This window comes from Electrophorus electricus, chromosome 6, assembly GCF_013358815.1.
Source record: "Electrophorus electricus isolate fEleEle1 chromosome 6, fEleEle1.pri, whole genome shotgun sequence".
NCBI lineage: Eukaryota > Metazoa > Chordata > Actinopteri > Gymnotiformes > Gymnotidae > Electrophorus > Electrophorus electricus.
In genome coordinates, this window is record NC_049540.1 from 10,542,723 (window position 1) to 10,570,306 (window position 27,584).

Sequence of the window (27,584 nt, forward strand, 5' to 3'; positions counted from 1 at the left end):
CTTTTCTCATGCTTTACCTTTTCAGAAAGTAGATGCAATGACCTAGAAACAATCTGCTGTTAAGACTACAAGAATTCCCTTGGTGCTGACTTCATCCTACAAATAAAACAGTAGCTGATATTATACTTAAAAACTGCAGAATCCCCCAGGACGATGCAGAGACCACATCCCTTTTTAAGGATCCTCCACTAATCTCCTACAGACGAGACAAAAACATCAAAGACATGCTCGTCAAGAGTAAGATAAATTATCCTTTAAATAATGGCTGTGGTACTGTAACCTGCAACTGCTCTAGATGTGGTACATGTAAATATATTAACACAACCACTAAAATATCTGGAACAAAAGTATCATTTATCATCGCCCATTAATCACTGCGGGAGTTGTCTACTGTATTACTTATAAGAGATGTCATCAGCTTTATACTGGGAAACCAAGAGAAGGCTTTCTGATCTGTTTGTTGAACACTTTTGGACCATCAGAATCACTTTTGGATTTGTCATTTCCAGAGACATGGAGTTTTAATAGTAATGGACACTGCATTATTGCCTTCTGTTTGCATTGCCTGTTGTTGCTATGGCAGCAATGAAATAAGGAAACTCAACAAAAAAGAATTATCTCTACTCTTGGAACTTTAGAACTCCATGGATTGAATGTTATGATTTAAACATTTACTTTTTCATATATAAACCAGCTCCTCCTACTACTAATTCAGAAGCATTTGGCTTGCACAGCTAATGAAGGACCTCTGTCTGAAATGTTCTTTTTCTCTGGAAATAATTTTGAATCTCTCTCTCTCTCTCTCTCTCTCTCTCTCACTCTCTCTCTCTCTCTATCTATCTATCTATCTATAGAAAGAGATTCAAAATTGTAGTAAAGTACATATCATTTTTAATATTATAAAAAAATTGGTCTTCCAATGACAGTATTCCAGAAGGCTGCAGTATGCAAATGTACCTTCTAACAATTCATTTTGTATGTGTGTGTGTGTGTGTGAGAGAGAGAGAGAGAGAGAGAGAGAGAGAGAGAGAGAGAGAGAGAGAGAGAGAGAATGCATGCACATACAGCAGTCAGTCTCGGTTATTCAAGGTAAGTGCATTTTATCTGTTTAATTAATTATATAATCCATATAATCCCACAAATATAAATATTTTTGGACAAAATAGTACAACTGCTCTTAAATCGTGTCACATCAAGGACGCGCCAATGTGTTTTTAAACAAATTGGAAGACATAGTCATAATATGTAGCATTATAATCTAAGTGTAGTATATTGTGCAGTCCTGCTTTGAAATCTGTCTCTGGTGTCACCTCATGCATCATTTGCTATGCAATGTACACAACAGCTTGGCCAAGGGCTCAGGTAAACAGCATAGTGAGTCAGAATGAATGAAGTATTTGGGTGTTTTCTTATCTTGAATAATTGTTGAAGAATAAGGGGTTTATCTTTGCCATTGTTACCCTCTGGCACCCAGATTTATTTAAAGCAGCTTTCTAACAAAGCCTCTTGTAAAATTATTAACAGGCTAACATCACAGAAATGTAAAAAAATATAGTTATATAATATATACTATATTATAGCATAGTATGTCTTGGACGTGTTTCTTCAGAAAACATTTGAGATAACTGAGATAGGGCATGCAGCTGGATACTTAACAGGCTGTTTTTGTTTTTTTTGTTTTTTATCTAAGCCTCTTCTAAGACGTCATTGAAAGTGTACTTGTTGAGTGACAAAGGCCAGCAGGTGAAGGTTTATTTACTTAAGGTATGCGTCTCAATTCGTTCATACTGGCCTGGAATCAGACCGAGCCACTCGGACGTGTATTCCCTCACATAAAATGAGACAGTGATACTGAGCTGAGGTCAGGTTTATTTTGCTACGAACAGCCACATTCATTGGCGTCACTTCCTACATGCAGCTGTTGCAGTTCTTTATAGCTATCTTAGCAAGTCAGCATCGTTTTATCTTTGGCGACGCAGTATGAATGCAAAGAAAATCGCAATTCTAACTATTTTAGTCGAGCTACGCTAACAACATTATATTAACTGTACATCTGATATAAAGTTTTTGCTTCTGTTTTTGACTAACGATTACCAGCTTCAAGAATAACAAAAAAATCGAGCTACGGACTAGCTAGCTACTTAGCTAGCTAGCTACTAGCTTTCTAGCACGGGCTAGCAGTACCTTCTAAAGTAACCTTGGGTAAGTTGTTTCATTTAGACTAATGACCTTTGTATAGCAGTGCTAATGCAATGTTTTAAGACTAAAATATTAGTTTAGCGTCTTAAATAATTATCTAATTACCTATCTCTATTAGCTAACGTTAACTTTCCGCCTTGAATTAGGAATAGTAGCTAGCTAAGTTTGCTATGTTAGCTTAGTTGTTGGCCTGGTTTTGGCTAAAGCTTCCTAAATCGTAGCCATGTTTTTATTTAGCTGTCTACGTAACACATTATATAGAAGCCCGAAAGTAAAATATAAAGTGTCTTTGAATTTCCAATGTAGATTTTATGCATTTAATCTACAGTTTACCCGTTTATTCAGTTGAAATTGATATCACGTCCTAACATAATGGCTACTATGAATCGGGGCTGGTTTGGATAGTCTAACGAGGCGTTGTGGTTCTAGTCGAGTTAAGCTTAAACATTCAGGTTGTTTAGTTAGGTAGTTAACTTTCGCTTGATAGAAACCTAGATGGTGGTGGGTTGACTTAACATTATTTTTCATCAGCGAACTACTCAGTAGTTCAGTCGACGCATGCTACGCTTCAGTTCTTTAGTTTCCGTTCCTCCTACATAAAAAGCTACTTTTTCACGGAGCCACGGCGCCATGATGTCACTAGTTGGGAGAACTTGCAGAGACTCGTTAGTGTGAATTAATAGTAATAATTCTGTTACGGGGAAGTTGATGACGTTGTAAAAAAGCTTTGATAACGGACTTTTTGTTTGGTGTTACTGGATGTGCTAAAGTAAATAAGAATTCTTTTCAACAGTAAGGTCGGAATCCGAAGATGGTGAGACCACACTCTGGGTCTCCCCGTTCTAAACAGAGGTATTTTTAATTTTAAATTTTTTTTTAACCATCTCTAGATTCAGTTGTTGAGTTGGTAAAGTGAACAGTTTTAGCAGTGTCTCAATTTCTTTGTTTTTCAGACCATTCTCTGATGGCTACCACAGTGAGCACCACGGGGGCCGTATGGGCCCCTCTTCTAGGAGTCAGAGGGGATTTCGAGGCCACCCAGGTAAGGCGCCTCCCAGCTGGAGAGAGAGCAGCAGCGGAGGACCCTACCCCTACTCCAAAAGACCACCTCTAATGGGAGAACCTAGAGAGAGGCCACATGGACACTGGATGTCTCAGAACCAGGATCACTTCAGGCAGTACCACAGCCCCCAAGATTCTCAGCGGGGACACAGGAGGCCTTCCCTACCATCCTCAAACCGCTCTCCCGCACTCCAACACAGACTGTCCCCGCACGGTCCCTCACATGGACCGCCAGGACATCACAGACCTCCACCCTTCCACAGGAATCACTCTGGTCACGTTTCTCCTTCATCTCGTCACTTCCATGGCCCTCCCTCAGACCGCAGAGGGCCGTCCCCCCACAGCACATATAGAGCACCTCAGCGCCACCTGAGTCCTGCCCACGAACAGGAGAGGAGCTGGGGGCCTCCGAGGTACCTGGGTCCCAGGGAGAGGCCCCTCATGCGGCAAGCCCGCGGAGGGCATCGCTGGAACGGCCCAGGGGGCTATCCTCACCCCAATGGGGAGGTTAGGCCCTCTGGCTCCCCCTATAGGAAACCAAGGGAGTTTCATGAGAGGAGCTCGTATCCAGAGAGGTACAGGAATGAAGCCATGAAGGCTGGGTGAAATGAATGGTAGAGATGCAGGGGCCATATGATTGTACAGAAAAGTGTATTAGGTTCAGAAATCACCAAACAGAGAGATAAATTAACCCTACACTTCCCTGCCTTTATCCAATGTAATTCACTGAGGGTAAGGATTGCAGCAGGATCTAATTGTAGCGGTATTGAGTCCTTTATACAGTCAACCAGTCAATGTGGAGGAAATGTTATATATCCCTTGAATCATTTATAAAAGAGTAAAACTGGGCCAAGAAGTGTTGTGGCATTCAGCAAAGTTGGTCCTGGATGTAGCATGTTGAAGTTAAACCACCCCCCCCCCCCCCAAACACACACACGTCCCTCAAAAAAATGTCCAGCACTGCTCCAGCGGCAGGAGCTTCTATTATAACCCACATGTTTGTATTGTTTGTGATGGATGTGCAGGTGGTCTGCAGAGAGAGATCCACGAAAGCCGCTTGGAGAAGTTGGCAGGGATCGGGGGAGGGTTAGGCCTGGGCACCTGACCCCAGAATGGGTGCACCGGGAAGGAGGTCACCCATATCCCCGCCCCCCTTACAGAGCACCCTCATGGAAAGCTGGCCCACCTTCTTCCTCCAACTCATCTTCCAGATTTCCTCCACCTATGCGGCCTCAGGAGAGGCCCCCACTGAAGAGGAGGAGTCAGGAGTTCGGACGTCCTCCATCGTCTATGGGCATGGAATACGGACCGCCGAAGCGGTTTCGCAGGGAGCTATCAGTTCGACCACTGCCCCCTAGAGGGTTTGGAGGTCGTGGTCTGTCCCTCAAGGACAAGTCTCGGCTGTTGAAGGGGCGTAACTTCAGGGCTGAATCTGTGGCCCGTTTCAAATTGCCCCCGCCAAGGCCTTCAGAAAAATTACAGAAGACCAAGGTACAGAAGACTTCAAAGAATAGCGAAGAGTCTTGTGAAGATGCACCTCGCAAAGTCCCTGTGAAGAAAAGTGCTAAGAGACCTACAACTAGAGAGTCGCCCACCGACACCGACTCCAAATCAACTGACCCCGAAAGGGACTCCGAGACACAGGTGGAATCCCGGCGCTCGGTGAGAGCACACAGGTACGGTATCACCCCTCATACTGTGGCAATGGGCGCGTGATGTTTAGAAGGTCAAGCTTCCTGTTTGTCAATGGCACTGCTTTCACCAAAAGGCGTCACTGTTCACTTGCGCCAAAGAATAGAGGCTATTTTACTCCTCATCAAAATCACCTCTAAGATGTGTAATCTTCTGTCGTTGCCCACAAAATGTCCTTAAGAAAGTTATCGCAGGGATATCTAAGGGGAACATTCCCAGAAGTGCTGTCTTAATCACACCACATCAAAAAAAGTCAGTCTGAAAAGGTGTCTCATGGTTACATCAGTTGCTGTCAGACCCAGGAACGTGATGACTTGTAAGGGAGGTACAGCTCTTTTAAAGCACTGACCAGAGAGGAGAAAATAACATGCTTCCATCCTCCAGTGTGTGCAGAGAGAAGGCCACAGCAACAATATCAACAAAGGTTGAACTTTTATTCCTTTTATGGGAATGATCATTCAGATTAGCTATACTGTGTTGACACATTTGTATGGTTACACAGCATTCCCCATTATGGCAAGAAAAAAAAAGTCACCCATGATTTTGTCTTGGAGACAAAGTTTGAAGAAGTTGTATCTTAGCAATTGGAGAATCCACTGATCACATTGGAATTCCACTTATGCTGAAGAACATTAGCGAGGATGGAATATGACTGAAGTTTCATTAGCCTCTGTCTGAGGCTGCTTCTTCCTGCCATCATGAAGTGGCACACCTGGCTTGTAATAAGATGAAGAAACCAATCGGAGGGGGAGTGTTCATACGTGTGTGGTTTTATGGAGATGTGGCCTTAATGCAGTGCATGACCAGAGAAATAACTTGGCCTGCCTGTTAAACTATGTTCTGAAAGGCAAAATAACACCACCACTGGACCCTGGATTACTTCTTGATCATTAGAAACAACAGTGTCTTCAGAGTGCCACCAAAAGAAGGCTAAAGCAGTTTAGGATCCTAGAAGTTCTCCTACATATCTGTCATTGTGGCTATAACAAATTTTTATCATGAAGGGCCCAAGATGAAATAAGAATCAGCTGTTTTTTCGAGCTCAGGCCTGATCTGATGCCAACTTGTTAGTGGGTGGTTTTTCAAGATAACAGGAACGGATTGCTAAACTACAGGTCAGCCAAATGGAACTTTTCATGTATCTCAACATCAAAGATCATTGGCGCTTCAAACTAGGATGCGTTTTAGGAAGGCTTGATGACAACCACTGAAGAAATGTGTAAAATATGTTGCCCAGTTGACAGCAAAATTACCTTTTGAACATAGAATATAATCTTCATAAAAACTGCAACAACAGTTCTCCAGTACAGTACAAAACAATGTTTTGAAGAATCCTGAACCTGGCACCTTCATATCCAGATGCCCTCAAGATAAAGATTAACAAGGTGGCATCAGCACATAATGTAAATGTTGGAAGTTTTAAGGAGGGATGCAGTGAATGCAGGATGGACAAGCTACTGACACTTTGGATTAAATACCTTGACAACTGCAAAAGTATGATCTGAAAAGTGGCTTGGGATGGCACATCCAGGAAAAAAAAAGGAAGTTGCGGGATGACCATTTATTAGGAGTGCAAAACAAGATTATCAATCAGATCCAGGCATATCCTGTCTTCTCATTTGATTCGTCAAAGTCAGTTACACGCATTAGAGAAAGGAAAGCCATTAAGAGCCAGAGTGAATCAGAAAACTAACCTACCAGTTCAGATTGGAGCATGGAGATGATGGGCTTGCTTTGCTGTAAGTACTCATGGCAGTGATCCCCCTTTGGTTATTTGCCGCTTTTGTTACAGTAGAGTTTGGTTTGCAGGACTGTTTGTGATTATCAGTATTTTTTAATTTGATCGTTGCTCTCTTGCACCTCAATTCATGAGGAAGGTACACATGTTTTTAATTTTATAATCTGCATGTGTGTCTTCTCTCTTCCTTATTAATACAAAACATGTCCTAATGCCAACAGTGGTGTAATCATCCTCGTTCTTCTTAGCTGTCTAACTCCTGTTTACTTCAACCACTCTTGCCAGCTCTTCACCCATAGACAAACTGACCCATGACCTTGTTGTGGTTTCCCACTGGGAGGCTGAAACCAGACCAAGTTCTAGTCCCAAAAGCAGCCCCCCTTGGAAGAACAGGGCATCCAAGCATAAGATGGGTAATGTCTTATCTTGCCATGATCAGATTTCGATAAATCTATTAAGTGGATATTATTAATATTTCTTTTTCTCTGAAAGTTTTGAGTTTTCATAGAAATTCATCATCTATAATTTTCAGACACCTCAAACTCTCATGGGAATCTGACACCGAACGAGCGCTTTGGCAAACTGCACAGCACTGGAAGTGCACTGCGTGACCAAAAGGATCGAAGGTAAATCACTTGTCTTCCCGAAACAATAGATTGGAAAGGGTGGGAAAATTGTAGTCTTGTGTAGCGAATGCCATCCTTACAGATGTGTAATATTGCAGGCCAACCACTGGTCCTGGAAAACTGATAAGAAAGCCAGGTTCTTTTCAGGTAAAGCAACTTTGAAAAATACCCCATATTAATCACTATAACCACCATGATTTCAGTGTAAGATCCTGTTTAATCATGTATATATATTTCAATATAGAAACCTAATTTTCGCCCAACCCTTGGAATTAAGAAGGGCCCATGCCCTGATGGCGTCTTCAGAAAGCCATTAATGGTGAGTGTCGTGCTGTAATTCCTCTTCCAGTACATTAAGAGGGAAGGTGTCCTGTTCAGTTACTGAATATGGGTTTTGGTAGCTCAGACATGACTTAATTCTGCAGTGGTACAGAGTGGTACAGAGGTTCAAAGGCCATTGGTTTGTTTTATTCTCTTCCACCTTAAGGCTACCATAGTTGCACGGCCACCCCTCCATCAGAAGCCTGTGTTCAGGAAGAGTCAGAGCATCATGTCGAAGTACAGGAACCTGCAGACGCTCCGACGCAAAGCACCACCCCATCCACGCCCTGCCACCAGCTACCGCCGCTGGTGAAGTTCCAGCAGGGTAAATTGGCAGCCCCTGTTCAGTTTGCCCATTCTTCTGTGCCATCATGCCATAAATGTGACCGTCATCTTTGCATTTACATTTTAATGCATTTCGTTTCACAGAAGATTTGTCATTACACGCGAAGGTGCTTCATCAAGATGGACATTCATCGGCTGAACATAGCAGGCCTCTGTTCATGTGCTTTTTGCCCAAAGAATGGCACCTGTGTTGAGCTTGGATCCCCCTCCTTTCCTGCAGCCTCTGTCCAAAACGCAGTAATATTTTTACCCTTTTCTCCAGCTGTCACTCTGCATAAACCATATTAAGATTGCCAAAGTTTACTTTTATGTTTAATTGTTTCTCCTTTTAGTGTTTTCATTCATGGATTCTTCACTGGATCATGGCATAATATTACCATGCAACCTGATTTGAGATTGAAAAATGATCTTTTTTTTTTGTGGAAAGGGTTTTTGGTTTGTTTCTTGGTTTCTACCCTTGTGCACATCTCAGTCAAGTGACATGTCTGAGTTCCAGATCTGAAACAGTAGCAGCTTTGCTATGATGTTTGATGTAGTAGTCATTCTGTTGTACTCAAAAGGCAGATAAGTTGGGTCTTTACTGGGTTCCCTTAATTCTATATATATTATATATACACTGTCAAAGCGCTTTGTACAGCCCCTCAGATATTATGTACATTGTTTATAGAGGCAGATTTCAATAAAAGAACTGGAACTTTGCATCTAGTGTTTATACTTTATTCACTTCATGTATGAGGCTCGTGTTCATAAGGAACTTCATAGTAGAAGTTACTGATATAGCAGTCATACATTCTTTTATCCTTATTTAAAGATGGTGCTTTGTATTTATTTTCAAGGTACAGAAATGATTTTCTCTGGTTCTGTACATGGTTTTCCTGACTCATACTTGGCATTTGAGGAGCAGGGAAACCACTGAATTATGCAGGCCTATGTGTGAATTTTTTATAGTGAGATGTGGATGATATATTTTTTTAAAAAGACCTTTTAACTTAGTCAAAACTTCCCAAAAAGAATAGGTAAAGAGCAATCATTTAAGGCTACAGCCAGGAAAATGAATATTCTCCCATGATTATGCTTCTTGTTTCAAGCTCTTCTGGTGGAATTCTATTCAATTTTCAGATTGGAATAAAATAGTTTTAAGATTTATATATGGCAAGGCAAATGACCATAGAACTAGGATTAGATTTAAACTCGTAAAGGAGTAAGGGATGCTAGTACTCCATTTTAAAGATAATGATGCAGACATGGGAAAATATTGAACTCTATATAACGAATGATTCCCCTAATTAAGGTAGTACTAGGTAACATGCTTCCCTCTAAAAATCTGGAATATGGGTTGGGAGGGCATGATCAATTGAGAAGAATCAGTTGGTGTTCTTACGATGAAGAAACCTAAAATATTTAAAAACCTAGATGACTAAAGGAGTAACAACATTCTCCTCTCAATGACCTTTAAACTTTGAGAGAAAAAAATACACCAGAAAACAATTTTTAGATACCTCCAAATACATCACCATTTTGACCACACCATTAAGAATGAATTGCTGGCCATGAGCAGGGCCATGAGCAGCTTAGTAGTGCATGTGACTCGGACAGAATAAAGTAAATGTTTCATATCCAGATTTCATAAGGGCTTCATTGCAGAAAAGAATACATAACATACTCTACTGGGCATGCTGCTGAATGGTGGAGATTATGTACTCTACTGAGCATGCTCCTGAATGGAGAAGACGCGGGAGTCGGGAAGCCAATCATTGTCATGTGTTCTGGGAGTGCCCTGTTGTTACTGGACTGAGATGTATAAAGCATTAAAAGGATATATTTAACATCAAAATAATCTCTGCATTATTATAAATTTTATACATTATATTGCTGATCTGCATTCAGGAGTGTTGCATAAATACCTATCGGGTGCTGACATCTGCTTGTAAAACAGTTCTCACCAGGGGCTGGCATCTCCCACAGTAGAAGAATGGATATATTTATTAAATGAAATATAATGGGGGGGAAAAAATTTGTTCTCACTTTGTCTATAAATGAATAAATTTGTCAAGTCCTAGTCAAAATGGAGAGCATTTGTGCAATCCTTATGACCAGACTTTACAGAACTAGTGAACTACTCTCTATATGCAGGTGTACTTATAGTGGTGTCCTTTACCAAACTTTACCATAGGCCTCACTAATCTGCTACACTATTGTCCTTATCGTCTCTTTTTCTTTTTGCTGTACCTATACCTGTCAATGTATATCATTTATAATTGTAAAAACAGTAAAATGGTAAGAAACAACAGAAAGAGGGTGGTCAGGTTATTACTGATTTTCCTGATTAAATTTCTGTCTGTATGTTCCAGAACCAGATCCAAGTCCAGATTAGGCCCATATATTAACTGCCACTTTAAGATAAGTGGCATTCACCAATAATTATTTTAGGTTTTTTGACTATTTGTTCATTTGATACATTTTTAAAATTAAAATAAGTGCATTGTAGACAGACTGTGTATCTAATTAAGCAAACAATACGTAAGACAATATGTGTCAATTAGATGTTCATTTAAGTTCCACAATTTTGTGCATCATTTGTTATTATTTTTGGATTTTATGAGATGCAAATAAATAAATATATTTTAAAAATCCCTACTGTATATTGGCATTATATATCTGGCATAAGCTGCCCTGCTCTCTACATATCAACATTGGCATCAGCCATTGAAATACCCATATTGGTCAACCCCTAATTAGGAATAAGAAATATTTCTGGTAGATTCGCTGCTAGCCTTGGACTAAATTCCAGGGCTAATTTTACCCCTCTGGCATAGAGCCCCACCTTTTCATATCCTAATGAATAAAACCAGATACAGGGGAAGCTGATTGTAGATAAATGTTCCGCTTTAGGCATTTGCTAATGTTCATACATCTTATTAAACCAAAACCAAAATTCATAATCATTCAGTGATTTATAGTTTAACAGCATCAATACTATATGGCACAGTTTTTGTTAAGACAAGACAAATTTAGCACTGGCACCACACTGAGGATAAATTTAATTACACCTGCCAAATACATGTATACATAGTTGGAAATCTTTATGAATTTCTTATGTGGTCAGAAAGCAGCTAGCCGTCTCAGCTGAGGCATGCTTCTGTCTCTCTGAGAATGTCCTGTTTCTCCTTGAAGTAGTCTCTGAACCACCTAATGTGCTCCACCTTCTGTTTGACAGAGAGGTGGTGGTTCTTGGCCAGGCCTGTGATCACCAGCTCCATGAAGTGCCTGATGGGGCCCTGCTGGGGGAAGCCATCCTCCAGGTGGTGCTCTAGGAATACATGCTCATGGAATGGCACGGTAGCATCCTCTTCCATACCTGAGTGACGGAGAAAATTTGGGATAGGAAGGAAGAGATGAGGTGTTTCTGGTGGAAAGGGGAAGTTAAAGGTAATAATCTCAACTCCGCCACAGCAATCCACGTTGAAAAACTCTGCAGGGAAAGTAAAGACACTCACCTGCCTCATTGTTGATTGGGTATTGCCACAGCTTGCCTTCTCTAGTCCATTGAATCATTTCCTCAAAGCCATTCCGAGGTATGTTGTTCACTGCCTGGGCAATCTGATTGGCTAGATCTATGTCCCAGAGGGTGGGGCGTGTGGCTAAATGCAAAAACACGCATGTTGATTTGTATGTATAAAAAATAACTGATAGAATCTTCATTTGGAGGTTCAATGACTGAGATCATAAAAACTCCTACAGGATGGTGTAAACTGTCAAAAGATCTGACAAAAAAAATAACAAAAATACCCAAGTCAGTGTCTTTCTCTTGATCTCCTCCAACAGCAAAGATGCTTAGCCTTTTCCCTGAGAAAGGACTCTTCCTGTTGATCAAAACATCACTTCTGTATATAAGGGTTGAAGTACATTTTATATATCCACTTCTGTGCACAAGAGTTGAAGTACATTTTAAGGGTCAATGCTATATTACAGTATGTAAAATGCACTCTGTAAAACCACCACTGAATAATATATACAGCAAAGAACTCTAAAGAAGCTTTCTAATTAAGCTACACAGTAACGGTTTTCACACAGTTCCTGTTTTCTGCATGGGGAAGCTGCTGACATTTACCTCCTGCGGATTCCGTCCAGCTCACTGGTGATGCCACGGTCATGGGTATATCCCCGCCCATCATCATCAAAGCGAATTTGATTGGTTGGTTGGACAGACGGTCTGCCATTGACCTTCCTTCTCACTTTCATATGAGCAATAATGTTGCTAAGAAACAGCATTGTTGCAAAAGAAACAGAGTCAGCGATTTAAAACACCAGAGTTTTTTCTGTTTACAACTCTAACAGTACAAGCACAAAAACAAGAGAATTGGTTTTGCTACAAGTTTGCTCCAGCAAAGCTCAGGTCTGCATAGAGCATTGACAGGGAAGCCCTGGACAGTTCTGCCCCTGAGAACATCATCATAGTTCCATGGGGCACAGCAGTGCTCACCTGAGGCTCTGTTGTCCTTCTTTCCCCTGTGTGTCTGAAACAGCCTCATGTTTCCGCAGCTGCCTCAGCAGCTCAGACTCGGCCTGAGCGCTGTCAGGCAGCATGGATGCGACTGCTGAAGCAGCAGCACGCAGCTCTCCACTCAGACTCTCACTGCAACGCAACACACACACACACACACACACACACACACACACCTTTGAGGCATTTTGCCTGCTGGGTAGCCACATGGATAGTTATACCAGTAGGTGGGTATTACCACTGAGCTTACAACATAATACGCATCAGTGTATATGTGTAGCAATACGACAATGCATCTCTATCACAACTGGATCAATGGTTAAAGCTCAAAACCAATTCGGAAATTACTGATAAGATTTAAAAAATAAACAATTGAATAAACTGATTATAAAAAATTGTAATCCAGTATCTTGAATACAAAATGAATTTTTAATAGACTTTTCCAGCATATCAGATTCTACACTGTACCTTTCATTAGCTACTACCATCTACAGACATATATTAGGTACTTCATCCACACTGACTGCACTATAACAATGGGTATGAATACACCTTAGACAGATAAATTTGCAAAGGGACTGATGCAAAGATGTGAAAAATCAATAGCAATCAATGAATTCATTTTAATATTGGCAAGCCAGGCAAGTGTAATGGAGTCACTGCATGCCAATTCACTTATACCTCCATGTGCATGTCATGGATTTTCTTATTTAAAAATTTGTGTACATTTCTAATACATTCATGAGACATTGCAAAATCATGATTTTTAAGCTGGCCATCTAAGCTAAATTTCATCACTTTTGCAGTTCTTTGTGTGTATACTAAACCTCACCAACTGTGTATTTTTTTTTTACTAGATCCAAGATACCCTAAGGATAATTTACAACATGTATTCATGTAAATATTTGTTTGTAAATAAAGGTTTTACAGTAATCACATTAAAAAACAAAATTTACCCAAGTAATAATTGAACTTTCAAAAATTAATATCTCCACTAGTTTTCACTTTATTACAACCAGCTTTTGTTTCTGTGTAGTATTAATATGGTTCTATGACATTTAAAAGTGCCCCATAAAAAGCTGAATACCACAGATCATGTTAAATATAGCTTCAGAGCTGAAAACCCACTGTAAAATATTTTGTATATTATCCCAAAAAGAATTATTCCAATAGCCTTGAAACCTTTTGTTTTTTCAAAATCACAGTAAAGTACACAATATTCAGAGAAACTGAACATTTCAGACAAAGGTCCTTCAACAGCTGTGCAAGCACTCTGAATGCACACATATGCTATATTACTGAATCATTTAATCATTTTCACACTTGTAATGGTTCACAAAGCTAGAGGAACAGGAGATATTAAATATCACAAATTGAAATTTTACTGAAGATGAGAAACAATTTAGAGGCAACTTGAAGGATCACAACACTGTTGAAGAATGCTACATCTCAGAAAGTACTGCTAGAGATGCAAGCAAACTGTGGAATCACCTGTCAAGTCAGAACTGCCACATCTCGACTTCAGTAGTTCCTTGACTAATCCTAATGCAGGCGTACTTGAAAGATGAACTTTCCTTAGTGCAGACTGTCCTGGGACAGCATACCTCTTCTTGTAGTCTCTCCCCATAGAGCAGGGCTCCATGATCTCACCATCACATCAAACTAGGTATGTAGCAGTGCAGTGTTCTGCAATTAGTCCAAAACTTATACGAGTGGAATTAACCCAGAAATGCTTTATAGTTTTCTAATACTAACTGACATGAGAAATTAGTTCAGCTGTTGTAATTTAATTACATGCTGTAGCTTGTTTATTTTCTGACCCCAAAGAAAAACAGGCTCAGTAGGCATCACACAGAGAAAGAAAACCTTGAAGTCCACATAGCAGACCAAATATCTACCTATGAAATAAAACAACAGGACATAATATTACAGCCAGTGAAATAATGAAAAAAATAATTTTCCAAAAATTATTAAATGATGGAGCAACATAACATATTTAAGTTTTAGATATTTCAACAATGAACATTTACACTGTCCTAGAAAAGTTAAGGAAATTGGAATAATCTTTCTTGTGAAATACACAGTTAAAATATCTTTAAAAGCGAGTTTCTCAGCTCTATAAGCTATATTAAGCAAGATCGGTGGTATTCAGTGTTTTTATGAAGCTACAAATAACTTTTGTAATATTTGCGACAGTACTATATTAATACTACCCAGAAATAAAATTAGATTGCAAGAAAGTGAAAACTAGAGGAAATATTACTCTTTTAAAGATTCTTCATTTGAGTAAAAATTATTCATCAATTTGATTATTGTAAAAAATATTGGTAGCAAGTATTTACATACTGCATATGTAATTTGCAATATTTACATAACATATTGCAAATTATCCTTAGAGTTTATTTGATGTCCAATACAAATTTGAACCCAAACCAGTGACAAAATAAAATGAAAATACAAATAATTGCAAAAAAGTCATTAAATTTAGTTCAGAGGACCAAACTTTAAAAAAAAACAACAACAAAAAAAAAACCCCACATCATAACTAAAAAAAAGCATTTGGAATAGGTCTCAAGAAAATTCAGGTTATGAGCTAGGAGATCTAGATGAGCTGGCACAGAGTGACTCTGAAGCTAATAATGATTAGAATATGGTTTTCATGACACTTTAGCCCAAACAGCACCATTTAGCTGAACCATCATATTAAGTTACTAAAGACAGAAGGTCAGCTGTTCACCTCACCTCTGTCCTGCGGCCTCACTGGTGGCCTGCTGGAACATACTAATGGTGCTCTCCATGGCCTCCAGCTTGGGTCTTTGTGGAGCTTCCTCACCGCTCCTCAGGCTCTTGAGGGCTTTGAGCTTGCGCTTGGTTGTCCCCTCGACCTTCATGGCACCCAGCAGTTCTAGGAGACCCTGCTTACCTGTCATCGTCTTCCTCTCCACCTGCCTGTCGTCCACTGTGGCTTCTGCAGTTGCCTCAATGTTATTCTGTTCTTCAGTGTGTGATCTCATTTTTGCCCCACCTTCTGTTCTCTTAAGCTCAACATCCTCCACCTGCAACTGTCCCGTCCTCTTGCCATCATTCTTTACCTCTTCTAAAGGGGGACAGGTAGTCCCTTTTTCCTTTTCACAGCAAGGAACTCCAGTGGTCCAAAATGCCCTATGGCTCACTTTGCCAGCAGCCCTAAAGCAAAGAGCTGAGCTCAGTCAAATAAACATTGAAACGATCACCAACGGGTGGTGGTTAATATAGTGTAGTGGGTAACAACACCGTGTTACCACTGTGTGGAACTCTGGTTCAGTCACCTATTTGGGCAAAGGCTTTATGCTATACCAATAAGAGTCCTTTGGGCAAGTCTCCTAACACGACATTCGCCTACCTCTGTAGCTAACATGATTGTGAAATGTAAAAATGAAACACTTAGCTAGCACTCTACTTAGCAAGCTGGCTAACAGTTACATAAGGATAACATAAGTAGCAACTCTGCTTGCTAGCTTAGGTTAAAATGTCAACCTGTAATCGTTGCGGCAACAAGGTATGGTTAACTCACCTGAAAACGAGAGCAGAAAACATATTGCTACATTTGTAAGAAAGCATTCGCGGATTCTGAGCATGACTTAATACAAGCCGACCCTGGTAAATATATAACACGCATCGATACATAACTGTTCTTCCCTGGAACTCACAATGTCGCCCATGCACGTTTCCTTGTACTTCGACTGTAAATGTCCGTCAGCTATATAGAAAATAAGAAAGGTTCCGGGTTCAATGCAATTTAAACACGATCATTTCACAAACGCGCTTTTTAAAAATAATCTAGTAATGCATATTTTTGTTGCATGAAGGTTTTTAGGTTGATGCATCACTATAAATCAGGTTAATGTGATATAATTAAACTTTTTTTCCCAGAATTGTCCGTGACTAGCGCATTGGCGCCACATATGACACGTGGTTATAAGAATAAATAAAATGCCGGTTCTCGGGAACACGCGAGCCCGGCTCGAGTATAAAACGGTGGTCAACTGATGCAAGCGTACCAGAAAGTGACAGCGAACCGAATGCGACGGAGGTGTGGAGATGAATCATAAATATAGCTCATCTTTTGGCTGGATAGTTTCGACTACGTAGGTATTTGTGCTTTGGACATTTTGTGCAATTACACATAGCTATCTATTTGATTGTGTCGGTTATCATTTTTGTGGTTCTAGCTAGCTATAGTTAGGTAATTATTAGACTATCTTGCCAAACTAGCTATGTTAGTGCCGATAAGTTAGCAAGCCGTATATTTTATCAAAACATTTCCGTTTAAAATGATAAATTGGACACTGTCTTTGAAATAATGGTTAACATTAACTTAGCTGGCTACCTGTCCAAATGTCGAAAATAAGTCTTGTGAACACTTATTTTTATTTCATGGTATGTTCTTGTGGAATAAGGTTATCATGTTTTTGTTGTTGTTGTTGTTTGTTTTTTTTGCTTTGTGCTCTTAAAAAAGGAACCGACTCTGGCATGGGAAAAAAAAGCATAGCCATGGTAACGCTTAGGTCTAGATTGCTACAGTAACCTGTCCTGTATGCTTTCCTTCCCAGACATTAAACCTCAACTGAGATGTGGTCTAATGCTGAAAGGAATTTTCAATGCATAAGATGAAAGAGAATTTCACAGTAACGTGCAGGATCATTTGTATATCAATAACTCTCTCTTTCTCTCTCTTTCTCTCTCTCTCTTTCTCTCTCTCTCTTTCTCTCTCTCTCGCTCTCTCTCTCTCTCGCTCTCTCTCTCTCTCGCTCTCTCTCTCTCGCTCTCTCATATTCAGATTGTTTTGGACTCAAGTCCAGTAAGCAAAGGAAATAGTAGTCACAGGAGTCCCGGGTTTCATAACTATGGCACCGGACCCTGTGGTCCAGGCTGTTATAGACCTGTCGGCTGGAGCAATAGGTAATGTCCAAATGGCCTTTATCCCACATGGTGCTGATCGTCATCAGTGAGGGCTCTTTATAACATTTGTACAACCACTTTTCTCAGGTACTCGACCTCACTGAGGATGCTTCACTGGTCCTCAGTATTCCCACTTCATTCAGTAGTTCTAGTTAAGGCTGCCATATTGAGTAACCCTTTGTGTTACAGTACCATCTGTTTTGGTAAAGCACTGTATTGTCTCTCACTGATCTTTTGTGATCATTCTTACTCCTGTGGTATTGTGGCTGTGCCAGCTATCTTTTCATCCTGATCTCTGACCCTGAAAAAGATAATCACACCATGCACATGGGTACAGATGTCACACATTTTTAGAATCATTTGTCAAAGCAAGCACAGAATGGGAAACATCTGTATGATTTCCTGTTGTTGCATCATCAATGACAAAATGCTGTGATTATATTACTTTTATTAGGTTTGTTTCCATTACAATGCTCGTTTGATCATATGATAATGAGAGATTAGCAGGGCCTTTCTGCTATTCTTTGTGGCTTCTCCTTGTCTGTCCCTGATTGGCCGTGCCTATGCCTTGTCTTTCCTTGGCCCGCCCCTCTAAAGGAGGTACAGCGTGTGTGCTGAGTGGGCAGCCACTGGACACAGCCAAGGTGAAGATGCAGACCTTCCCCTCGATGTACCGAGGTTTCCTGCAATGCTTCCTGACCACCTACAGGCAGGTGGGCATAAGGGGGTTGTACCAGGGCACCACACCCGCCCTCATGGCCAACATTGCTGAGAACTCCGTGCTCTTCATGAGCTATGGCTTCTGCCAGGAAGTAGTGCGGATCTTCTGTGGCTTTGAGAAAGAGGCTGCACTCAGGTAAGGAGGATTCTGGGATACTGGGGGTTTGATGCAAGTTTAAACTCCATTTATAAAGAACATTCTATTAAAACATATGTGGGACCCCTTAGAGATTAACAGTTGTTTTGAGCATTTTATGTCTTTTATATCAATCTGATTCACTACCTGATGCAGCCCAAATGGAGACAATTGCTGACCTATATATCCCTAAGTGTAATGCCACCATTAAAGGTGACTGAGAAGCTCACGTAAACATAGATGAGGTCGTTCTGGCCATCTGGTCTACACAGAGTGGCAAATCTCTAGGCTTCTGATGGCATTCCCACAGATCTTTAAAGGAAATTCTCCAAAGAACTTGCTTCTCTACTCCTGACAACGCTCAATGACCCAGAGCATCCTTCCCCTCTTCTTTTCATCCAGCAACTATTTTGTTTTAATTTTAAAAAAGGATAAGGACCCACTAGATTGTGGTTCATTTCACCCAATTAGCTTACTTGACATACACATCAAAGTCCTGACCAAAATCCTTGGTAAATTACCTGAGTCTGTCCTACCCAATACAGATCAAACGGTTGTTTGTTGTTGTTTTTTTAGTGAAGAGTGTAATTTTTCAATATTAGGAGAGTAATAAATATATATTTATATAACAGTCCAATCTGTTTGTAATTTGTTTCATATAACAGCCCTATCTGCTTGTAATTTGTTGTAATTAACTAAAGTAAATGAGTCTGGAGTATTACACAAAGTGTAAGTTGTTGACACTTTTTTGTTTGTTTTTTTTAAAACTCAAAACATTACGAGCGTTTCACAGCGATGGTATCTGAATTAACAAGTAGTGGGACAAACATCCCTTTGATGGAATGGAAGCAAGGCCAGCAAACACTCTGGAAAACACTCAGCTGGAGATGTCCTGGACTGGATCAGGCCTGTTTGAGTTGGGTAGTTAGTTTTTGACTGAGCTACATAGTGCGAGCTATGGTCAGGTCTAACTAACACTCCTTCTCCCTCCATCTCTCCGTAGTGACATGCAGGTCTAAGTCTCCTTCTCTCCATCTCTCCGTAGTGACATGCAGAAGGCATGTGCAGGTTCTGTGGCCTCTATCTTCTCCTCTCTGGTGTTGTGTCCAACGGAGCTGGTGAAATGTCGGCTACAGGCTATGCATGAGATGGCTGCTTCAGGCAGGATTGGCAACAGCCAGTCGTATGTCACCATCTCTTGCATCAAATAATTTGTCAGTGTCGTTTGGTTGTCAGTGGCTGGTTTGATGCTGAAAAAGCATTGTGGAGTAATTTCTGACTTCCTGGGTTTCAGTGAGCCACCTGAAAGAATAATTTAGTGTGGTAGTTTTAGCTTTTGCCCCTCTCTCTTTCTGCAGCACTGTGTGGGCTGTTGTGAAATGGATTGCACAGAACAAGGGTCCTACTGGTTTCTTCCAGGGTCTGATCCCTACCATCGCCCGTGAGGTCCCGGGGTATTTCTGCTTCTTCGGGGCATACGAGCTATGCCGTTCCTTCTTTGCCAAGTACATGTGCTGCAGCAAGGATAACATAGGTATGACCCCAACCCGACCCCTGATCTCTCCCAATCCAACCCTATGTCTAATCAGGCCCCAATCTGGGCTAAAGGTATGGATTCCAAGTTCTCACTCCAGATCACCTTGGACGGTCTTGGATGAGGAAATCCTAGGGCAGGTAAACCTTCAGGGTAAAACCATGCCTTCAGGACTGTGATTGAGTGCTACTGGTCAGGTCATCATCCTGTACTAATCTCTTCCTCTGGTTAAATCCAAAATGTTCAACACAGTGAATGTCAGTTTTGTGTCTCTGGGATCCAAATATGTTATTGCTGGGTTGCCCCGCATACGCAGAGCATGTATTCGTGAGGTTGCACTTGCTTTTTTAAGAGTGTGCTGCAGCATTTAAGCAGCTTCAGGGTTCATGACATAAAACAGTGATGGTGGGTTTTCCCAACAAAACATATACAACATGTGTATTGCAAGTGAATGTCTTGTGCATTTGTATGCATGTTTAGGAAGACGCCCCCCCTCTGTGTGATGCATAAAAGGGACCGGGTTGGCAGTGACCCTACAAAAACTCAACTATTTTAATTCAACAGTAATTTAAAATGAAATTTGCCTATTCTGCCTTTTCGTGTGTGTGTGTGTGTGTGTGTGTGTGTGCGTGTGCGTACGCGTGTGTTTTCAGGCATTACACCCACTATGTTCAGTGGAGGGTTTGGGGGTGCATGTCTCTGGTTGGTGGTGTTCCCTATGGACTGTGTAAAGTCAAGAATACAAGTCATGTCCATGACCAACACACAAGAGGGCTTCTTTAAGACCTTCATGCACATCTTCAGGACAGAAGGCAAGCCTCTGGAGCCATGGACACTAGAGCACATAAGAATTCTGTTTAAAACCCCATGTACATGACTTCTTTTTTTTTTTTTTTTTCCCCCCCTTTTTCCAGCATTTTGTCTCCAGTGTGCATTCAACCATACACCAAGCCAGGAAAAAGACAAACATTTATTGGTTTAACATTTGTGGGTGTTTCTTTTTCTTTCTTTCTTTCTTTCTTTCTTTCTTTCTTTCTTGCTCTGTCGCTCTCTGGCTGCAGGTGTGAGAGCTCTTTATTCTGGTCTCACTCCCACGATGATCAGGACGTTCCCAGCTAACGGTGCACTGTTCCTGGCTTACGAGGCCAGTCGCAAACTCATGATGTCAAAGTTGGACAGCTAGCCCACCCACACACACGATAACTTTCATTTTCTGTTTAGATGTTTAGGTTTGGTATTTGAGTCTTACTCTGGTGTACATAACCAGGTCAAATGTGCTCCAGTTCTGGCATTCTACAGGTGTGCATATACATGCCAGCACTGTTTAGATGTATGAATATAGATGTATTAGATGAATACATATACATACTGCATATGCATATTAGATATATATTCGTACTGTAGAGCTGTTTTTGTAAGCTCTTGGTTAACAAAAGTTGCCCAGTGTGTTTGTTGCATTGATGTCTCCAGTACTAGGTCAAAGTGACACCAAGGTGGAGTACCTTTTACACCGTGTGAAATTTTTCCCAGAGTGTAAGGATTTTTTTTCTGAGGGTGCTTCTGAGCACTCGCTAAACTGAGTGTTCTAGCCCAAAAAGCAGTAGTCTACTGCCAGCTTTTATTTTTTAGTAGCATGGTCATCATTGCATGGTTCAGTTTGTATTTATGTTGAATAAATAATCCAGCCCTTTCAATGATTTCACTGTTTTTTTTGGAGAATCTATACTCCTTTTTTGCCAATCTGTTTACTGGTTTCTTGTGTGCTTCTGGTTCAGTCACAGAGTGTAAAGAGGGCACAAAGACAGTTGTGCCATATTCTGTCATTTCAGCAGGTACGTCAGACTATACCCCATAGCATCTGATTGCCAGCATTGAAATGGAGGGAAAGTCTTGTGCTATTCATGTCAAAGCTTTTATGTAGGGTTTTATGTTTATGTACAGTTAACATATTAATATTTAAGCATAATTGGAAATATTTTGAAGGGTCGTCATATTTTATTATAAATAAAAGGTCAGCTCTGTGTGGGAATAAAGGACACACAAGAATTTTACATTTACATTCGAAGATCTATTCTAATATCTATTTAAATTCCACAGCAGACTCTACCGCCACATATTCCAAACAATCCATACCGGAAAAGGATTATATTTATTTTACTAAATGCTAAAAAAAAAGATGGGCAAAATTGCAGTTGTACATGTTCATTATGTAAGTTTTGTGTGTGAGTGCAGTGCAATAGTCTGGTGTGGCTATTGCTGACAGCCTACTGTAAATGCACAGAAATTGGACTGTTTCTAAATGTTAACGATCAAATGTTATTTATAGTAAAATAATTTACTGTTATTACTATTGTTGTTTAGTACAGTTTGTAGTTTCTGTGGCATTTCACACAACTTTAGCTACATTAAATTGTTAAAATGTATCTAAATGATTATTTAGAATGCTGTTACATGTGTGGTAAAGTGCAGAAAGGCATGTTAAAATGTCACGTCACTCAGACCATTTAAAAAGAATCCAATGCAATTTTATTTTTAATATTTTTTACTGCTGTGACATCATACACTTTGTCTTATGTAAAGCAAATAGGTTATTATTAAAAGCTCATAAACAGGCTTGTAAATGATCTCTGCAAGAATAGCTGTTAAAGCTATGAAAATTAAAGAGTGAAAAAGCAAGCAATCTCTCAAAGTATTAAAAGATCACTAGTTATAAACAGTGTAGCTCTGAGTCCAGGTTCTTTCAAGTGTACATAATTATGGTATTTTTGCATTTGTAAACATACTAATTGCTCAGTAATCATAAATATGATGAAGTATAGTAGAAGCACAATTTTACATCATGGTCTTTTAACGCTGAACAAGTCTGGCTAAAGTTAGCAAGAACTTCAAAATTGATGATGGATTTTGACATGAAAATTATAATAGTCAAATATGTATCAAACATTTATTTAAATCAAACTCAAAATATTTTTGTCTCAATGTTTTGTCACTAATGACTATTTGAGATAATATTTGGAGACATTGCCCATCTTTATTAGCTAGCTACATGGAAAAGCTTGAATTCACAATTCTGTGAGTGGAAAATTATGTGAATGGACTCAGTCTTTTAAATTATACAATAACCTGAAATGTATAACCAAACAATGATGAATGATAACAATTAAACCTTTCTGAATTCATTGTTAAACTTCTCTGAACTGCTTTAATTATCCAATCCAATATAATCACTGAGCAGGCAAACTTATTCTTCTAAGTAAACGGTAATGGGATTTTCTTCAGTTGTTCCCTAGAGGGCGCTGTTTAACTGTGGTGTTGAAATATGCTCCTGTGGACACCAGTCACCCCCAAGTTTTACAGAGTCTGAAAAAGAAGTAATTAACAGTTGAACACTTCTACACAAATCAGGTGAATTCAAATGCAAATTTACAAAACTATATGCAACTATATGTAAGCATCAGCTCAATGCCTGTTTTCACTGTAAACGATGTCATTATTTACACAAATCTTTTATTTTCACATTCATTATGAAACCTGTCAAATATAGATCACTGCCTGGACTTGGCGATGAGTGTATCTATCTGTTAAAATCACTCTTAAAGTACACTGACAGGGACCAGCACACTCTTTATGTAAACACATAATCTGATATGTAAGATCCCACTAATAAATTCTGTTTCTGAGATGGCACTGCTGTGTGTAAAAGCTGTCTCTCACTCCTTTATCCATGCAGGTTCCACAGAGGCAGCCAAACAGACCGTTGATCATCTGGGAAGCACACAGGATAAGCTCCAGGCCACTGACCACCAGCAGAGTGGAGAACAAACCCACATTAAACTCCACCACGTTCTTTGGCTCCATGCATGTACTCCACCAGTCCCGATGATTCAAATAACTCTCGGACCTCATGGAGAAGGAGACAGCGCCACAGGGAAAAGGGAAGATAATGGTGGTAGAGCATGAAAAATAAAAAATAAAGAGACAGAAAAAATTTTGTTACTGCAGTTTTACGTAAATGGATTAATGGTGGCAAAGTTGTAAAACACTGGCTGTCGTACATAACTACATGAGTTTCTTACTTGTCCTTAAAGGGTGTTCCCCAGAGCATAAGAGCATAGTTGCAGTAGGGCCCATTAATCAGCCCTAACAATGCCACTGCAAAACTGTAGAGGGCACCAGCAACACCCAGTGCTGCAAAGGCAATGGACAGGAACATCTACAACACATCCAAAGGTATTTTTATTTTCTGAGGAAGCATCTGCCAAAAAGAAAACTGCATAATTCTTGTTCCACTGTGCTTAGCTCTGTGTGTGTATACTGGGGATATTGGTTCCGGTAAGATTAGGCATATAGCTAACCCTAGAGCTCTTATCCAAATTACCCTTAAAACCAAGCAAAGGTTTTTTTTTCTGACACTACAATATGTTTATATATAGTTTTATAGATGGGTTTTATCCTCCAGTTTGTGTGGGATGTGAATTCGAATGCTCACTTAAATGTTACAACGGTGGACTCATACACTATGTGCAGACAAAGCCATTGCAAATTCCATCTTAATGTGTAGCACACCAAAGTCAGACTACAGCAGAAAGCCTGAAATCTGCATTAGATTTGATTGGTAAGTAGAACCCCCATACATTTAAGGGTGACTTCAACAGACCAATCAGATTCTAGTTGAGAGTAGGTAGAAGGAGGTGGAGTCATGTGGTGGAAGCAGCTGTAGAAATCATAACACTGAACTATAGCAACAATCTGGTTGAAAACACATTGAGGTGTGTGTGTGTGTGTGTGTGTCTGTGTCTGGACAGTTCATTCTATAGAATTTTGACTAATAAACGTGATGTTGTGGGAGAAATATGTTTGTTTGTATTTCATCTCCATGGAGACATGTACCTTCTCATATACCTCTAGACTTTGTCCTTTGTCCACACCTTCCCCTCTCTCTCTCTCTGTTCCTACCCTCTCTCAAACACACTCACACTCCTGCAAATGGTTTGCCTACCCTGGTGCTCAGTGTTCAGATATCATGTGACGGACAATCCGTAACCAGTAGTGAATTAACTGAAAGTACTCATTGTCAAAAGTGCTTACATCCAAGCAAATTCTTTTATTTCATTTATTATATTTTCAGCAATTGGGCAACTTCCATTTGTAGCGCACACGTCCTGGTGAATGTGAGGTTTATTGTATACTCACTCCACAACGGTTTGCACAACATCCCCTCTGCCCAGTTAGATGTATAAAGAGGGCTGGAGTCATCACCTGAGAAAGAGTGAGTGAAAGAGAGAGAGAAAGAGGTTCACGGGTAGAACAAGAAATGAATAGTTTGGAAACCATACAATCCAAAATTTCCATTCTCCATTTTCTCCTGAAAAGTTTATTAAAGGTCAAAAGTTGAAGGTGTACCCTTCACTGGTTACACATGTCACTGTCACTGTCACTCACTCGGTAAACATGAAGCTTTCAGAGAGTAAACAAGAAGGATACTTCTGCTGTCAGGATATCTGATTATAAATAATTTCATTTTTGTGGGGAAAAGTGGCCAAGTGATGACTTACTCAGAAAATTAAGGAGAGAGAGAGTAATTAAGTGAAACCCAATCAAACCCATGTCAAGCTATTGTACTGTAAATATATCTTTAGAAATCTGATCAAAGTAGATTGATTTAAATGTGCAGTTTAAATTTTAGTTGTACGTTTTATTTCTTGGATCAGCATACATACCCTATAGACTAACTACTAAAAGAGCATAAAGGTGCTTGAGAATCATTGTATTGGGTGGTGACGATCGATGTAAAATGAACGAAGTGGAACTCAACACAAAATGATACAAACGTAATACTCAGTGGTGTAACAAATAGCAAACGGATGTACAACGTAATGCATGTATTAATATTCGGGAAAGGAAGCATAGGGTAGGTTAACCCTGGAATAAAATTCTCTGTGCTTCAGTTTATTTCAGATTTAGGCATGTAAGCGACCGATCAGTACTGTGTTTATTTTTTAACAACTTTTAAAATAAGTTTTTTAAAATAACTTACCAGTAATCCCCCTCCAATTAGACCCCCCATGTATTTCACCTCTTCGGTAAGACTGCCATTTTGCGCGTATTTAACCGACCAACCGGGAAAGAACAGAATAATGTTACATATAATAGAGATAAAGGCTAACGGGTACAGGGATCCAGCGACGAAACGCGAGCACTTTCCCGTACACATCCTACAAAACTCAAAATGCACGCACTTGCTGTCCGCAAATAGAGAGAACGTTATCTACGCGATCTCAAAAGTAAGAGCTGAAGAATCAATATAGCAAACACAAGGAGTGGAGATACAAGTTCACAACAGTGGAGAGTTCGCCTATTGGGCTCGTGCAAACAAATGTAAAACTGATTGTAAAACCTCGTGGGTTATTGTTGTTTTTAGGTCACGTGAACAATGGATTTCGACTTTAGCCAAATAATTTGCGTTCGCGTCCGTGCTTGTGTGTGTAATGTGGCAAATCTAAGATAAGGCTGAACATTCTCATTTAAACACCTCGTACATAAAATGATTACTTTTAAAAATGACCTATATTGCGAGTCTCATCGTTAAGTTGATTTTTTTTTGTCCCTTTCGACAGGCATTTCTGCATGATGACCGGAGCCAGAACAATATTAGATTAGTTTTGTTTGGACATTCTTGGGCTTGTAGATGAACATGCTTAGAGAAGATGTCTGAAATGAATTATAAGCTTTCTGTCCTAGATAAACACAACTATACTCTGTATAGCTCTGGACTCTCTCTGCAGCCTTTACTCTGCCATATTTTATAAGGGTGTTTATTGCATCAGAAAGTTAAATTGTAGGTTATTTACTAGAAATTGATGCGGCTTGGTCTTGCTGTAGCTGTCTTGTACCTGTGTCAGTCATGCTACCTCTCTCTCCCTAAGTCAGTGAGTACCTCACCATTCAATACTTATATCTTGGCTATATTCTGATCACAGCCAAATGGGTAAGACTAGACTGTTTGTATAAAACTGTACAGGATCAGGGTTAAAAGCAGTTATTTAACACACAAAGTGAAAATAAATTCTGATGCAGGTGATGTTTTGGTAATTATGTTTTTGGATTGACTGCATTTGATTGCATCTGTATTTGATATTATGGACCACAGAATTCTTCTTAATCTTATTAGTGTTGACCATTGCAGTTTTTATTACTTGTCTGTTTTATTTCTACTCTTCTTTCAGCATTGTTTTATGATGTTTTGTAAATCACTTTGAGCGGCATTGTTAATGTATGAACGGTGCTATATCAATAAAGTTTATTATTCTTTTGATTAGTAGTAAGTGACTTGCCCTGTTTCCTAGTTGCACTGCAGCAATGTACATTGATGAGCAAATGGTGTCACAGGTCTCAGGAGTGCATTGTGTGTGTGTGTGTGTGTGTGTGTGTGTGTGTGTGTGTGTAAGAGAGAGAAAAGGTGTGAGAGAAAGATAATTCTAAATTCTGGATTTTTATTGTGGTTTCACCTATCTATTTCCTGACTAGGAACAGCACAGATGCAATTTATAGAATGCAACTAACCAAAACCACATAAAATTCAACAAAATAAGATATCATTAACATCTCGTCTGGAAGCAGCATCAAGCATTATAGCAATCTGGAAAAAAAAGAAAAATATGAATCAGCCAATCTTGAGTGGAACTCTTTTTGTGACATTTTAATAATATCTTCAATGTCTCTATTTAGCTAAAATACATGAGAAAGATTTTTGGGGGAATGAATTC

The 27,584-nt window shown here is 39.8% G+C and overlaps 4 protein-coding genes across 7 annotated transcripts; 2 read left to right on the forward strand and 2 right to left on the reverse strand.

The window, feature by feature from the left end:
• Nucleotides 1-1,894: 1,894 nt before the first annotated feature.
• si:ch211-114c12.2 (uncharacterized protein LOC336578 homolog) lies at nucleotides 1,895-8,684 on the forward strand. Of its 2 annotated transcripts, XR_003409872.2 has the most exons (11): nucleotides 1,895-2,202; nucleotides 2,993-3,051; nucleotides 3,153-3,836; nucleotides 4,287-4,937; nucleotides 6,977-7,104; nucleotides 7,224-7,317; nucleotides 7,416-7,464; nucleotides 7,562-7,636; nucleotides 7,805-7,963; nucleotides 8,068-8,220; nucleotides 8,316-8,684. XR_003409872.2 is itself a non-coding variant. In XM_026998462.2 (10 exons), the coding sequence occupies exons 2-9, from the start codon at nucleotides 3,011-3,013 to the stop codon at nucleotides 7,949-7,951; spliced, it is 1,869 nt and encodes a 622-aa protein (XP_026854263.2). In that variant the 5' UTR covers nucleotides 1,895-2,202; nucleotides 2,993-3,010; the 3' UTR covers nucleotides 7,952-7,963; nucleotides 8,068-8,684. The 2 variants fall into 2 exon arrangements, 1 of the variants encoding a protein (XP_026854263.2); XM_026998462.2 differs by having other exon boundaries at nucleotides 8,068-8,684.
• Nucleotides 8,685-10,998: 2,314 nt separating this feature from the next.
• On the reverse strand, nucleotides 10,999-16,191 carry mrps31 (mitochondrial ribosomal protein S31). The gene is made up of 7 exons (XM_026998463.2): nucleotides 16,041-16,191; nucleotides 15,230-15,673; nucleotides 12,467-12,619; nucleotides 12,095-12,241; nucleotides 11,773-11,846; nucleotides 11,481-11,624; nucleotides 10,999-11,341 (listed from the first exon to the last, which is right to left on the reverse strand). Exons 1-7 carry the CDS (start codon nucleotides 16,151-16,153, stop codon nucleotides 11,106-11,108), a joined length of 1,311 nt encoding a protein of 436 aa, XP_026854264.2. The 5' UTR covers nucleotides 16,154-16,191; the 3' UTR covers nucleotides 10,999-11,105.
• A 267-nt stretch (nucleotides 16,192-16,458) lies between these two features.
• On the forward strand, nucleotides 16,459-21,512 carry slc25a15b (solute carrier family 25 member 15b). 3 transcript variants are annotated; one of them, XM_026998411.2, is made up of 7 exons: nucleotides 16,459-16,618; nucleotides 17,307-17,428; nucleotides 18,026-18,284; nucleotides 19,330-19,467; nucleotides 19,643-19,818; nucleotides 20,472-20,630; nucleotides 20,880-21,512. In XM_026998411.2, exons 2-7 carry the CDS (start codon nucleotides 17,374-17,376, stop codon nucleotides 20,999-21,001), a joined length of 909 nt encoding a protein of 302 aa, XP_026854212.2. In that variant the 5' UTR covers nucleotides 16,459-16,618; nucleotides 17,307-17,373; the 3' UTR covers nucleotides 21,002-21,512. The 3 variants fall into 3 exon arrangements, with proteins under 3 accessions (XP_026854212.2, XP_026854210.2, XP_026854213.1); XM_026998409.2 differs by having other exon boundaries at nucleotides 16,459-16,614; XM_026998412.2 differs by lacking the exon at nucleotides 19,330-19,467 and having other exon boundaries at nucleotides 16,459-16,614.
• Nucleotides 21,513-22,321: 809 nt separating this feature from the next.
• Nucleotides 22,322-26,192, reverse strand: si:ch211-137i24.10 (uncharacterized protein LOC565274 homolog). Its single transcript, XM_026998545.2, has 5 exons — nucleotides 25,856-26,192; nucleotides 25,012-25,077; nucleotides 23,895-24,031; nucleotides 23,533-23,719; nucleotides 22,322-23,178 (listed from the first exon to the last, which is right to left on the reverse strand). The coding sequence occupies exons 1-5, from the start codon at nucleotides 26,030-26,032 to the stop codon at nucleotides 23,170-23,172; spliced, it is 576 nt and encodes a 191-aa protein (XP_026854346.2). The 5' UTR covers nucleotides 26,033-26,192; the 3' UTR covers nucleotides 22,322-23,169.
• Nucleotides 26,193-27,584: the final 1,392 nt, after the last annotated feature.